Source organism: Hordeum vulgare, chromosome 3H (genome assembly GCF_904849725.1).
Source record: "Hordeum vulgare subsp. vulgare chromosome 3H, MorexV3_pseudomolecules_assembly, whole genome shotgun sequence".
Lineage (NCBI taxonomy): Eukaryota > Viridiplantae > Streptophyta > Magnoliopsida > Poales > Poaceae > Hordeum > Hordeum vulgare.
Genome location: NC_058520.1, coordinates 498,347,736 through 498,362,165, shown reverse-complemented (window position 1 = coordinate 498,362,165; position 14,430 = coordinate 498,347,736). Strand labels below are relative to the sequence as shown.

The following is a 14,430-nucleotide window of genomic DNA, read 5'->3' as shown; positions in this document are numbered from 1 at the left end:
GGGCATTTGGTGTTGCGCAGAATAGAGGACTCAGACTTGCTCCTTTTCCAGTCCAGAATCCCAGCTGCCGGTATTCTCTCTCTTCAAATAAACCTTGCAAAATAAGAGAGAAAAGGCATAAGTAAGGTTCCACAAAGTATAATAACAGCCCATAAAGCGATAAATACCAACATGAAAGCATGATGCAAAATGGACGTATCAACCGACCATGGCGGCATGGCGGTGGCATGTGGCTGCAGCCAGCGGCGTGTGTGAGGAACATGGTGGAGAAGCGAGGGCTAGTGCGGGTAGCTAGGCAGTGTCCGTGGGACGTCAGTTATGGGCGTGATGTTGGAAATATGCCCTAGAGGTAATGATAAATAGTTATTATTATATTTCCTATTTAATGATAATCGTTTATTATCCATGCTATAATTGTATTGAATGAAAACATAGATACATGTGTGGATACATAGACACAACAATGTCCCTAGCAAGCCTCTAGTTGGCTAGCCAGTTGATCAAGGATAGTCAAGGTTTTCTGACTATGTGCAAAGTGTTGTTGCTTGATAACTGGATTACATCATTAGGAGAATCATGTGATGGACTAGACCCAAACTATGAACGTAGCATATTGATCGTGTCGTTTTATTGCTATAGTTTTCTACATGTCAAGTATTTGTTCCTATGACCATGAGATCATACAACTCACTGGCACCGGAGGAATACCTTGTGTGCATCAAACGTCACAACGTAACTGGGTGACTATAAAGGTGCTCTACAGGTATCTCCGAAGGTGTCCGTTGAGTTAGTATGGATCAAGACTGGGATTTGTCACTCTGTGTGACGGAGAGGTATCTCGGGGCCCACTCAGTAATACACCTTCACACACAAGCCTTGCAATCAATGTGACTAAGTGTAAGTCACGGGATCTTGTATTACAGAATGAGTAAAGACATTTGCCAGTAACGAGATTGAAATAGGTATGCGGATACCGACGATCGAATCTCGGGCAAGTAACATACCGAAGGACAAAGGGAATGACATATGGGATCATATGAATCCTTGACACTGAGGTTCAACCGATAAGATCTTCGGAGAATATGTAGGATCCAATATGGGAGGTCCCGCTATTGGGTATTGACCGAGGTGTACCTCGGGGCATGTCTACATACTTCTCGAACCCGCAGGGTGTGCACACTTAAGGTTCGGCGATGTTTTAGTATAGTTGAGTTCTATGTGTGGTTACCGAATGTTGTTCGGAGTCACAGATGAGATCACAGACATCACGAGGATTTCCGGAATGGCCCGGAGACGAAGATTGATATATAGGATGACTTCATTTTGTTACCGGAAGGTTTTCGGGCATTACCGGGAATGTACCGGGAGTGACGAATGGGTTCCGGAAGTTCACCGGGAGGGGGGCAACCCACCTGCGGGAAGTCGTAAGGCCCTAGGGGTGGCGCACCTGCCCTTAGTGGGCTGGTGGGACAGCCCAAGAGGGCCTATGCGCCAGAGAAAGAAAACCAAAGAAAAAAAGAAAGGTGGGAAGGAAGAGAAGGACTCCACTTTCCAATCCTAGTTAGACTACGGTTGGAGTAGGAATCCTCCTCCTCCCTGGCCGGCGCACCCTTGAGGGCTTGGCCCTCAAGGAAAGCCTGCTCCCCCTCCCTCCTATATATAGTGGTGATTTAGGGCTGATTTGAGAGAACTTTTGCCACGTGCAACTCAGATCTAGACACCATAGTTTTACCTCTAGATCGTATTTCTACGGAGCTCAGGCGAAGCCCTGTAGGAGTAGATCCTTCACCACCACCGGAGCGCCGTCACGCTGCCGGAGAACTCATCTACTTATCCGTCTTGCTTGCTTGATCAAGAAGGTTGAGATCATCATCGAGCTGTACGTGTGCTGAACGCGTAGGTGCCGTCCGTTCGGCACTAGATCAGAACGGATCATGGGACGGATCGTGGGACGGTTCGTGGGATGGTTCGCGGGACGGATCAAGGGACGTGAGGACGTTCCACTACATCAACCGCGTTTCTTAACGCTTCCTGCTGTGCGATCTACAAGGGTACATAGATCCAAATCTCCTCTCGTAGATGGACATCACCATGATAGGTCTTCGTGTGCGTAGGAAATTTTTTGTTTCCCATGCAACGTTCCCCTACAGTGGCATCATGAGCTAGGTTCATGCGTAGATGTTATCTCGAGTAGAACACAAAGGGTTTTGTGTACGGTGATGTTCGATTTGCTGCCCTCCTTAGTCTTTTCTCGATTCAGCGGTATTGTTGGATTGAAGCGGCCTGGACCGACATTATTCGTACGCTTACGAAAGACTGGTTTCATCAATTGGCATGCAACCTCGTTGCATAAAGATGACTGGCGGGTGTCGGTTTCTTCAACTTTAGTTGAATTGGTTTTGACCGAGGCGGTCCTTGGAGAGGTTAAATAGCAATTTGCACATCTCCGTTGTGGTTTTTGCGTAAGTAAGATGCGATCTACTAGATACCCATAGCAGCCACGTAAAACATGCAACAACAAATTAGAGGACGTCTAACTTGTTTTTGCGGGGTATGCTTGTGATATGATATGGCCAATGACGTGATGTGATATATTGGATGTATGAGATGATTGATACGTCTCCAACGTATATATAATTTTTGATGGTTTCATGCTATTTTTTGTCTTGTCAAACTTTGGATGTTTTGTATGCCTTTTATATATTTTTTGGAACTAACTTATTAACTCAGTGCCAAGTGCCTGTTCCTGTTTTTCCCATGTTTTTGACCCCTTTCAGAGGACGATTTTGAACGGAGTCCAAACGGAATGAAACTGCCAAAAAGATTTTTACCGGAACAGAAAAATATCGGAGAGCCGGAGAATCAGGGCAGGGGCCACCAAGGACCCCACAAGCCCCCACGGCGCGGCCAGGGGGGAGGCCGCGGCCCCCTGCCTTGTGGGCTCCGTGAGGCTCCGTTGCCCTAGGTTTTGCGCCTATATATTCCCAAAAATTCCATAAAAATCAGGAGATCATCGAAAGTACTTTTCCACCGCCGTAAGCTTCTGTATCCGCAAGATCCCATGTGGGGCACGTTCTGGTGCCCTGTCGGAGGGGGGATTCGGACATGGAGGGCTTCTTCATCAACACCATGACCTCTCCGATGATGCGTGAGTAGTTCACCATAGACCTACGGGTCCATAGCTAGTAGCTAGATGGCTTCTTCTCTCTCTTGGATGTTCAATACAAAGTTCTCCATGATCTTCATGGAGATATATCCGATGTAATCTTCTTTTACCGTGTGTTTTTCGAGATCCGATGAATTGTGGATTTATCATCAGATTATCTATGAATCTTATTTGAGTTTCTTCTGATCTCTCTTATGCATGATTTCATATCCGTGTAATTCTCTTCGAGTTGTGGGTTTTGTTTGGCCAACTAGAACTATGATTCTTGCAATGGGAGAAGTGCTTGGTTTTGGGTTCATACCGTGCGGTGACCTCACCTAGTGACAGAAGGGGTAGCGAGGCACGCATCATGTTGTTGCCATCAAGGGTAAAAATATGGGGTTTTCATCATTGGTTTGAGATTATCCCTCTACATCATGTCATCTTGCTTAAGGCATTACTCTGTTCGTCATGAACTCAATATACTAGATGCATGTTGGACAGCGGTCGATGTGTGGAGTAATAGTAGTAGATGCAGAAAGTATCGGTCTAGTTGTCTCGGACGGGATGCCTATATGTATGATCATTGCCTTAGATATCGTCATGACTTTGCGCGGTTCTATCAATTGCTCGACAGTAATTTGTTCACCCACCGTAATATTTGCTATTTTGAGAGAAGCCTCTAGTGAACACTATGGCCCCCGGGTCTACTCCACACCATATTTTCAGCCTTACACTTTTTACTTCGTTACACTTTCCGCCTTCAGATCTCACTTTGCAAACAATCTTGAAGGGATTGACAACCCCTTAAAAGCGTTGGGTGCAAGCTCTTTTGTGTTTGTGCACGTACTCTGGACTTGACGAGATTCTCCTACTGGATTGATACCTTGGTTCTCAAACTGAGGGAAATACTTACTGTTCCTGTGCTACATTACCCTTTCCTCTTCAAGGGAAAAACCAACGCAAGCAAGTCTCCGTCAACGTGTCAATTTCGGGCGCTGTTGTTTGAGAAGTAGCAGAAGGATTTCTGGCGCCGTTGCCGGGGAAGGACTTTTCTTGCCGTATCAATGATGATGTTGTAATAGTTAATATCGACTTGCACGTCGATGATACGGCAACCGGTAGGAGCCATAGGGTTGTCTTTAAACTAACGTTTGTGTTTGCAGATGTGTTTACTATATTGCTAGGACGTAGCTTTAGTAGTAATAGCATAAGTAGCACGACAACCCCGATGGCGACACGTTGATGGAGATCATGATGATGGAGATCATGGTGTGGCGCCGGTGACAAGAAGATCGTGCCGGTGCTTTGGTGATAGAGATCAAGAAGCACATGATGATGGTCATATCATGTCACTTTGGTGATGGAGATAAAGAAGCACATGATGATGAAGATCGAGGGACGTGAGGACGTTCCACTACATCAACCGCGTTTCTTAACGCTTCCTGCTATGCGAACTACAAGGGTACGTAGATCCAAATCTTCTCTTGTAGATGGACATCACCATGATAGGTCTTGGTGTGCGTAGAATTTTTTTTGTTTCCAATGCAACGTTCCCCACTACGTAATGCATGTGGGTAAGGCGGTGGGCTGGCAGGGGCGGTGCAGGAAGGCGGAGGTCCGTCGAGGGGGCGCGGGAGAGGCCGTCGGTCGGACAGGGGCCGTGCGGGGCGGCGGTGGCGGGACGGCTAGACAAGGCGGGCGCAGATTTGAGCTTGGAGGCGCCCTGAAAGTTTAGCGGTTGCCTCCCACCAAAGTTCACGAAAGGCTCATTTTCTCGCAGATGGAGGGAAATTTTCGAAGAACATACGGTACCTTTTAAAAAAACGCCTTTATGGGAAATTTTGGAGAGATTTTGGACTAACTTTTCCGAAACAATGGTTATTTTACGGATGGGGGGAACTATTTGATACGTTCTAAGGAGCTTGGGGACCTTACTTAGTTTGGTGTTTTGGTTCCTTTGAGTTGTCTCAGGGGACCTATCTATACATACCAGGATGTTGTGATGACTGCTGAGGTATGTCACTTAATTGATGTGACTTGCACTCTTCCTCACACTATCACCCAGTGGGAAGGCGTTTGGGACGACATGATCGAGTAATTCCGAATTTCCAAGGATATCACGCATGGTCGTGCTAGTCTGCAAAGTAGGCATCAAGAGGATATGGGGAGATGCTTTGCGCCCACAGATTATATATATGTGATATATGCATGACTTTGTCAATGTGATGTAAGGGCGACAGATATGATATGGCTCGTTCCTTCTATTTGGGTATTACTCCCTACGTTCTTAAATATAAGTCTTTTAAGATATTTAACTAGGAGTCTACATACGAAGCAAAATAAATGAATCTATACTCTAAAATATGCTTATATACATCCATATGTAGTCCACTAATGAAACCTCTTTAAAGACTTATATTTAGGAACGGAGGAAGTATGTTCCAGTGATGCAGAGTATGCATGCATGCGCACCCCAATGAAACTGCAGAATGCTGAGTACAACATACAAGTTCCTAAAAGTAGAAAAAGTGAGAAAAAGACCAAGGAAAAATCCTTACCAGGAAATGTCAAATGAATGGCTAATTAAATGAGAAGGGGAGCTACCTAGCATGTACAAGACACGTTCAACTAAAGGGAAATTGTGTATACAAAATAGTTTTTTTTACAAATATGCATGATTGTGTATCATTGAATTGATTGAAACAGTGTGAAGTGGTTACAACATGCAATTCACAAGCCACGTACCTGAACCGGGTTGGTAACAAGGGCGCCAACAAATAGGATGCATATTATATATTAACACACACTACATGTATGGTAATGGTAGATTGGTCCATCTGGTTAAGCATCGAAATTGGGGATGGGCGACCGACCGAAATGTTTTTCTTAGGTACACATAAATGAGGACAAAGTATACATCATTGTCAGAAAGGCATTACTAGTATATATGTGAGGTCAGGTGTAACGACTGTAGGTATGGGTGGGAGGCCGGGGAGTTACAATCTGATTCGATACGAATCCACTGATATTATTTGTATTTGATGCATATTATATATTAACAGAGTGGCCATTGGTCAAAGTCTTATGCTTCTCTGTACCATCATACCTGTTGAAAAAAACTAGTCTAGTTCTTCCTAACAACAAGTATTTAGGAACAGAGGGGATATTAAACAACTGAAATATGCACTATACTTTAGGCTGGCGGGATCACATAAGATCTTACGTTGTCATTTTCCACTAAGTTTCCTCAATTTTTATCATTTCCTTTGTATGCCCGTATTTATTAATTACTTGTTGGTATTTACACTGAAGCACATTAATAGTAAATCACAAAGGGTACTCTTTCCATTCCATAATATAATACGCCCTCATTTTTCGAGCTTTCAGTTTGACCATAAAATTAACCAACGTGGGCAATTTATGGCGGGAGGAAAAATTATACCATCGAAAACTTCATTCGAATATGAATTCAATGATATAATTTTTGCTTCCCCCATAATCGGTCTCGTTGGTTAAACTTATGGTCGAATTTGGATCTCATGAAGCACGGATACACTACGTCGTGGAATGGAGGGAGTAAGATATAGCAAGATCTAGCTCGATAACAAGAAGGACATGATGACATGCATGATCCAGTTAGACTAAATATACTTCAGATTGTGTCTACTTGGTATGAGCGCAGAACATTATATTTTCAAACAACCATATTATATATATTCGAGGAAATGATATGCATAGTTGACATAAGCTATTCCTTTTTGTAGCACTAATTATGAACAATTTTTGACAACTTAGGGCCGAGAGGACATATGCATTTCGTTGTAAAGAGAAGGTAAGGCACCATCACATAAAACCAAATGATTATTCATGCGATGCCACCATAAAAGAGACAGGAACAATCATAATATATTATATTATTCTTCTAAATTACTCATAGAATATGGTCTCTCTCACTGCAGTATCATGTAGTGACACACATGCATTAATACGATGTGACACTATGAATAATGATGAGAGAGATGATACTAATAGCATTGTTATGATACAATATCATACTCCATCCGTTTCTAAATATAAGACATTTTAGAGATTTCATTATATACTACATACAGAGTAAAATGAATTAATCTATACTCTACGATATGTTTATATACATCCATATGTAGTCCACAGTGTAATCTCTAAAAGGTCTAAAAGGTCTTATATTTAGGAACGTGGGAGTAGCACACAAAATGAGAAAATTTAATGCCAAGTACATCTTGTACACATTATGAGATTCTGTCGATAATTTTTTTTGACCCCAAACTGTAGGAACTTCTTCCCTGAGATTCATCTAAAAATTAATAAATAAGGTGGCATTTATGGGGAAATTCACTTTGACTCATAGGTGAAGATGCACCTATTTTCTAAATTCATTTTTGTAAATACACATGTCGCTTGTACATCCGGACATTATATGTTCGTGCACAAAGTTTTGATGAAAAAGAACATTTTCTGTGGCTGTTGTAAAAAGACAATTTTTGATGCTCGATTGTAACTATTCACAGGATATTTTATATTTTTTTTCTACGTGACATAAAAAAAAATTTTGTGAAATTTTGTGTGCGAGCATAGAATGTCTAGATGTGCACATGAAATTATTATTCGGAATTTTTTGACATTTTAAAATGTGATCTTTTATATATTTTCATAACAGATGTATCTATACATATGAGCCAAAACACCACCTCTGCATTTGTGATTTTATGCTATGATATTATGCAATGAGAAGATAGTAACCATGCAATATAATGCTACCTATTGGATTCATGCTTTAACCAGTTGCTATAAAAGTTCAGATTTATGGATAAAGGCGCAAACAATATATTTCAACATCTCCCTCGCGTCTTGTCTTATTTAGTCATTAGACGTGGGATCAATATAGGCTATAGAATATATATATTGTTAATACTATGCTGTCAGGGTCTTGAACTGAAGATTTTTATATTTTTAACAGAAGGAGCTATAACAAGTGAAACTTAACGCGGTGAAAACACAACCCCAGCTACAGAAGCAAAGGAACTGGCGGGAACAAAAGAGCAACATCACACGACACATCCCTGGATACTGAAATCTCAAGAATACGCGAAAGATAAACTAGCCTGAATCAATTCATCCAACCTCACATGGAAATGATTCTGTCCGATTATTTCCCTCCTTTTTTGTCCAAAAATACATGTCTTTACCGTGGATAAAAGCTGGAGTGGTCCTGCTCTAGTTGATGCTGAAAAGAAGAATGGTCCCTAGCCTAAACTAGGTAGCCTCCTAGACCTCGATGTCGAAAGATTTGTAAAGGTACGCGCGGTAGTGTATCCGGTCCAAATATTGGAAAGCCCAACATGTAAGCAATCTAGCGATATATCTCAAAGTTGTGCGTGCACTCGCCATGCTTCAGCCTTAAGGTGCTGGCCAATGACGGAATCCACAACTTGTTCTTGCAAACTTCGGGTTCTAGCTTCTAAAAAGGCAAAGCAATTGGCATGCTAGCTAGCTAGCTAGCTGCTAAGTGCTAATAATCCATAGGCACAGGTGTTGCATGTCAATGTCAACACAAATTTCGCCGTTTCTTGCCACTGCATGCGTGCGCGGGTAAATGTTAGGTCCAGCATATTTTATCCTGTCATTTCATGCCAAATACTCCCTCTGTATCTTTTTATAAGACTGTTTTTGGAGTCCATAATAGTGTCAAAAACGTATTTGATTAATTTACAGAGGTAGTTGCCATATAGGAATGCCTCCAGTAAAAATGAGGTGGCAGCTCGCAGCACTAAATGGGCAACAAATAGGACTTGCTTGCTAGTACGTGTCTGGAGGAGCGATCTATCGGCTGTAAAATGAATGACTTGGGTTTTTCATGGAGGATAACAAACCCGGTCTCTGTGTCAATTGATGCAGGAAATCATATATTGCTAGTATTTCCAATCTATCATTGATTTAGTAAAAGTTATGTTAAATCAGCAATAATTAATATGAATTAGATGGAGTAATCAATTATACGATGAAAAGGAAAACTTGGTACACGTTACAAACGTCGTAAGCTCAAGTTTATTACGGAGTAGTTGTTTGCATGGAAGTAAGCTCAAGTTCGGACATAACATTTATGCTCACGTACCTGGCCCTATGAGCCGGTGGCCAGGTCAGCCGCCGCTACGTACGTACAGGTGGGTGGAGGGAGGGGATCGATCGACTCAGTGAAGTGAGGCGGGGGAGCAACACAGCACAGCTATGGTGGTAAAAGGACAGGGACAAGCGACAGCGACGCTAGCTGCTGATCGATCGATCCCACCATTTATGCAGTCGCGGCAGTACTGTAAATACCCACCACAAGCTCCACTCCCACATCCTAATTCGCTAGCTCGCTCTCGCTCCCGCTGCCGCTCTCAAGCTACCTGCTGGCAGCTAACTAGCTAGGGTTCGCCTACAGAAGGTGACCGCGAGCTGGCTGGCCGGAGAGACCGAGCAGCTACGCGCGCCGCAGCTCGCCGGCCGGGAGCTGCCTAGCTAGCAAAGCTCGGTGGAGTTCTTGTGAGTGAGCTTCCTTAATTCCGCTAGCTCTCCCATGGGTGTGTGTATATAACTATATATATGTGTGGCTGTTTTGATTTGTTGATTCTGTTCTATAAGGAATTGGAGATCCCGGGTGTACTGATAGGATTTTGTGGGATTTCTTATTTTTTGGTGCCTTTTCGCGGTCCTTGATTAGAATTTCATGCGGCGGATCTGAGCGAGATTTGTTAATTCCTATCGCTTTGTATACAGATTCTTTGGGGCTGTCGAGTCCTTTCGAGAGATTGTTTTCCTTTCCCACCCAAGTGTTCTTGCATCCAAACCAAAGCTGCACCGGATCCAGAGCTAGAGGACCATTTCTCTTTCGCTCTTCTCTTCTCCTTTTTCCTCGTGGGAGCGCCCGATCTGAACCGACTAGTTTAAATTACCCATTCTCATCGCTTCTACCAATTGCTGACACCCAGACTTTAGTTAGAGTTAGAAAAATTGAACCCAGGATCCGGAGCTAGACAGACCTGCAGCTGCAGGATTATGAAAAGGAGGCACCTAGCACTCAATACAGACCCTCGCTTCAGAGAGGCGCCCAATTAATGGTGAGACTTGCAGTACGACTCAATTCATAACTCGACTGCAGAACAATCAAAGAGAGGGCTGATGGCGGGGCTGGCCGTTCATATGTTCAACCGTCGAATCATTCTCTTGGGCACCGCATGCAGTGCAGATCGTGCCGCGCGCGCCTGCGCATCCACAGCGTCCACGGGGGGGTGGGGGGCTCAAGCTGCTGCTATTCCATCTCTTCTACTGCACCAGTTGCATGCAGCTTGAATAAAGCTGCCGCGCGCTCTCTCCTCCCCCAATCCCATTCCCTCGGTGCCGATGGAACAGTACGTACGTGGCGCACATCCACCGGTAGACCCCCGGCGCGCCGTTTGGCACAGAGCTTCATTGGTGGCCTGCTCATATACGAACACAAATAAATTTGATGCCTGTTAATCTCTGTTAGCTGCAGCTGCATGCGATGTTAAGTAATAGATCGACCTGGTGATATGATATGGCAGGTGAAGCTAGCTAGCGGACGATCAAACTGATCGACGATGCGCCTCGTCGCCGGAGGCCACTTGAGATGATGAGCAGCAACAACCAGCAGCAGCAGTCGGCGGCGGCAGCGGCGGAGGAGGAGCAGGAGCTAGCGCGGAAGCACGCGGCCGCGGTGGCTACGTCGCGGCAATGGTCGTCGCAGACGGAGTCGCGGATAGTGCGGGTGTCGCGCGTCTTCGGCGGCAAGGACCGCCACAGCAAGGTGAAGACCGTCAAGGGTCTCCGCGACCGGCGCGTGCGGCTGTCCGTGCAGACGGCGATCCAGCTCTACGACCTGCAGGACCGGCTGGGCCTTAACCAGCCCAGCAAGGTCGTCGACTGGCTGCTCAACGCGGCCCGCCACGAGATCGACAAGCTGCCGCCGCTCCAGTTCCCGCCGCATCAGGTCGACCTCATGGACCACATGATGACCTCCTCCTCCATGCCGCTCATGCCGCACGTCGATGACAAGTTCTGCCACTTCGCGTCCACGCTCGCCGGAGATGGCGTCAAGGCCGGGGCCGACGCAGACGGCGGTGGAGCTCACCACAACATGGGGAGGTTCGGCTACCACCGGTTCATGGGGCTCAATAACAACTCCCTGGGACTGGTCAACAGTGGGATGCCATACAATTTTACCGGCGAGTCATGGAATAACAGCAGTGTGCACCAGAGCGGTGGCGCTGGCTCGGCACAGGTCTCGATCGCTGCCGCCGCCGCGGCTCACCACTCGGCATTCCCGTCGTTACTCTCCTTGGCTCCAAGGTCGCATCAGCTGGTTTATTACTCGTCCGATGCCGATCAGTTCCCAGTTGATGACCTGGGCTCCCAAAGCTTGTCCTTGAGCTCAGCGAGGGGTTTCCATGACCAGACAGGAAGCTAGCTGCAACCTAGCTAGCTAGTACAACGCTGGATCGATCAATATCCTAAAGAAGACGGAGCTGATCGATCAGTGGTATGGATTGCACCTCTTTATCCTCAAGGTAGGACTTAATAATGCTCTCCCAGAGCACAAAATAGCTTGCTAGTAGTGTGTGTGCATTGGGTTTTTCAGATATATACTTCTTCCTATGGAACAAGCCTAACAGCGGGTTCTAAAAATGGGTTATGCTCTACAAAATACAAATATGCTTAATTTGGCTTTGGAAGTTGAGCAATGCTAGCTGGCCTTGCTGTGTGTGACATACGAATTTCTTACTTCTTTCCATATATAAAGAAGTAAGCGGTGTAATGGTTTATTGTGCAATAATAATTTTGATTTTTTGAACAGTAGGAGGTTAGCTACTTAATATCTCTCTCTCCCTCTTTCCCTCCCTCCCTCCCTCTCTCTCTCTCTCTTCTGTTATGAAACCATCTCCAGGTATATGTTATTTGAGTTTTGTTGTTACACGTGCTACAGCTTTAGTCAGCGGAAAGAGCCCTGCCCCGTTCCATTGATTGTACCTTCTGCCACCTTGGGCAGGAACTCTACCATTCGATACAAGTAGAAATTTAGCAACTAGAGAAAATCCCAACGGAAACTACAAAAACAACAGGTTCGGTAGCTACCATCTAAACTAAGCCCATCCTGCCATGGTGACTAGCCAACACAAACTCAAGAGTCGAGACACACACCAAGCCCGCAACCAATAAATCTTTATCTGACAAGAAATCATATTTGCATGCATCCCAATTCACGTGCAAGTTACATGCATTGTTAAAGGATATGAAAACTATTGCATCATCTAACTCCTCTAAATATAAAATTTTGATGCTTTATATTAATTCTTAGCATCATATGTTTTTTTTAACCGGTGAACCACTTTCCATTACCAACATATATAACGGAAATACATAGTTCAGTCCAACAAAGGAAAAACAGAAAGGGGTGCGAGTCACACATGGTTAGCATCATATGAATATATGAACTTGAATCATAGCATCACACATGGTTAGTTAAGGGTGCTTAATTACCAATTCCCCATGAGGCTAATATTGCCTAAGAAATTGCTCATTTGTACCTTTACATTATTATATGTGCGTAGGTTCTCTGTTAAGCATGAGAGAACATGTGAGAGGCAAAGCTTTACATTCAGTGACGGTGCCAAGACCCAAATCTTATGATGTTAAGCCTTACAAATAGAATATTGTTTAGACAAATTAAGTAGGACTATAAACGGTCATACTTTATTCCAAACATATTTAGGATAACAGCCATTTGTGGTCTTGCATATTTTGATACTAATAGACTGAAGTGCATCAGTTTTAACATAGGTAACGAGATGACGATGCACAAATCCATCGCCCATTCTATTACCCAAACCAGGCTTACTATATTTCATTGTGGAAAATGCTCTCTCAAGTCTCGATTGTTGTTGTCCAAATCAACAAGGTTCACCAAAAGAAGTACTAGTGAAGCGATGGAGGTGTCGCGCTCCTCCCCACGGTGATGTGCACCCCTCCCCCATTGGCTATTAGGGATTACACTGACATGTGAAAATAAAGGAGAGAAATTGAAGGAGTAATGCGTGATTTGAGGACCAGCCAGTTAGGGAGATTTAATTATGGCTTTTGTAGCTTCCTTTTTGTTGAATGGGCCAGCCAAATATCATGCAAAATAAATAACAAGTGGGTTTGTGTGGTAAATTTTTGTGCTCTACAATTTACCAGAATCATGTGTAGTCAAGCGAATACACGGATTGAGTGTGGCTTCGCCGGAGCTTACATTCTGTCGACCAATATAAGTTTTGAAAGTTCTCCCTCCGACATAGGAATGCTAGTGCAATATTTACGTGGTAGTTTCTAGAGGTAATAAAAGGACGCGGGAAGGGCTTGTAAAATAATAAGCAAAGTGGACATATAGTCATGCATTGGATAAATCTACAAGATAAGACATTGTTGTATTGGTATTGCATTAAGAGATGAGAATAAACCGGAAGTATAAAAACATAAGAAAGGAGGTAGCGGAAAACAACATTGTATCAGAGCTCCGTGAACATCACATGTTGCACACAAGAGTAGTGAGTCAAATCCAAAAGCCTATCTACCCATCATCTACGACCACATTTGTCAGAAGCAGACTAATCTCGAAAAACCTCTACAATGTTGCAATCACCCAGGCGCATCACAACCTAAATGGTTATAGATCGAGCCATCGAGCTCAACATAAGAGAGGAAGGTTCATACCATTGTGCAGCTGCAGCGGACACGACCTTCTATTGGTGGTCTAAGTTACATCATCTAAACCCACACCAACTTCGGAAGGGGGTCAATTTGATCATTGTATGCACCATTTGGGAGAGTTTTCAAGAAGGCATTCCTTCTACCTAGAGCGATTAGTTACATGATTAAATCCCAATGTCGTGATTGGAAGTGAATTGGCCACTAGTGGGGACATGGCCTATAGTCCCGGCCCGTAAGGGGCTTTAGTCCCAGTTCACCAACCGGGACCAAAGAGGCGGGACTAAAGGCCTAACCTTTAGTCCCGGCCTTGTTCCAAGCGGGACCAAAGGTGCTCCACGTGGGCGCCTCGGAGCGCCCTCAGGGGCAGGCCCTTTAGTCCCGGGTCTTAACACGAACCGAGACTAAAGAGTTTCTGCAGATTTTGTTTATTTTAGGGTTTTAGGGTTTTAGGGTTTAGGTGTACGGGAGATTAACGTGATGCCTCGTTTGGTGTTCGG

At 44.4% G+C, this 14,430-nt stretch overlaps 1 protein-coding gene across 1 annotated transcript; it reads left to right on the top strand.

Moving 5' to 3' along the window:
• The first annotated feature begins 9,491 nt into the window (after positions 1-9,491).
• LOC123440284 lies at positions 9,492-12,038 on the top strand. The gene is made up of 2 exons (XM_045116862.1): positions 9,492-9,712; positions 10,753-12,038. Exon 2 carries the CDS (start codon positions 10,818-10,820, stop codon positions 11,652-11,654), a length of 837 nt encoding a protein of 278 aa, XP_044972797.1. The 5' UTR covers positions 9,492-9,712; positions 10,753-10,817; the 3' UTR covers positions 11,655-12,038.
• The last annotated feature ends 2,392 nt before the right edge of the window (positions 12,039-14,430 follow it).

Bases quoted from the DNA above. Each gene is read 5' to 3' on its own strand.
- LOC123440284 (XM_045116862.1), top strand. From the start codon at position 10,818: ATGATGAGCAGCAACAACCAGCAGCAGCAGTCGGCGGCGGCAGCGGCG.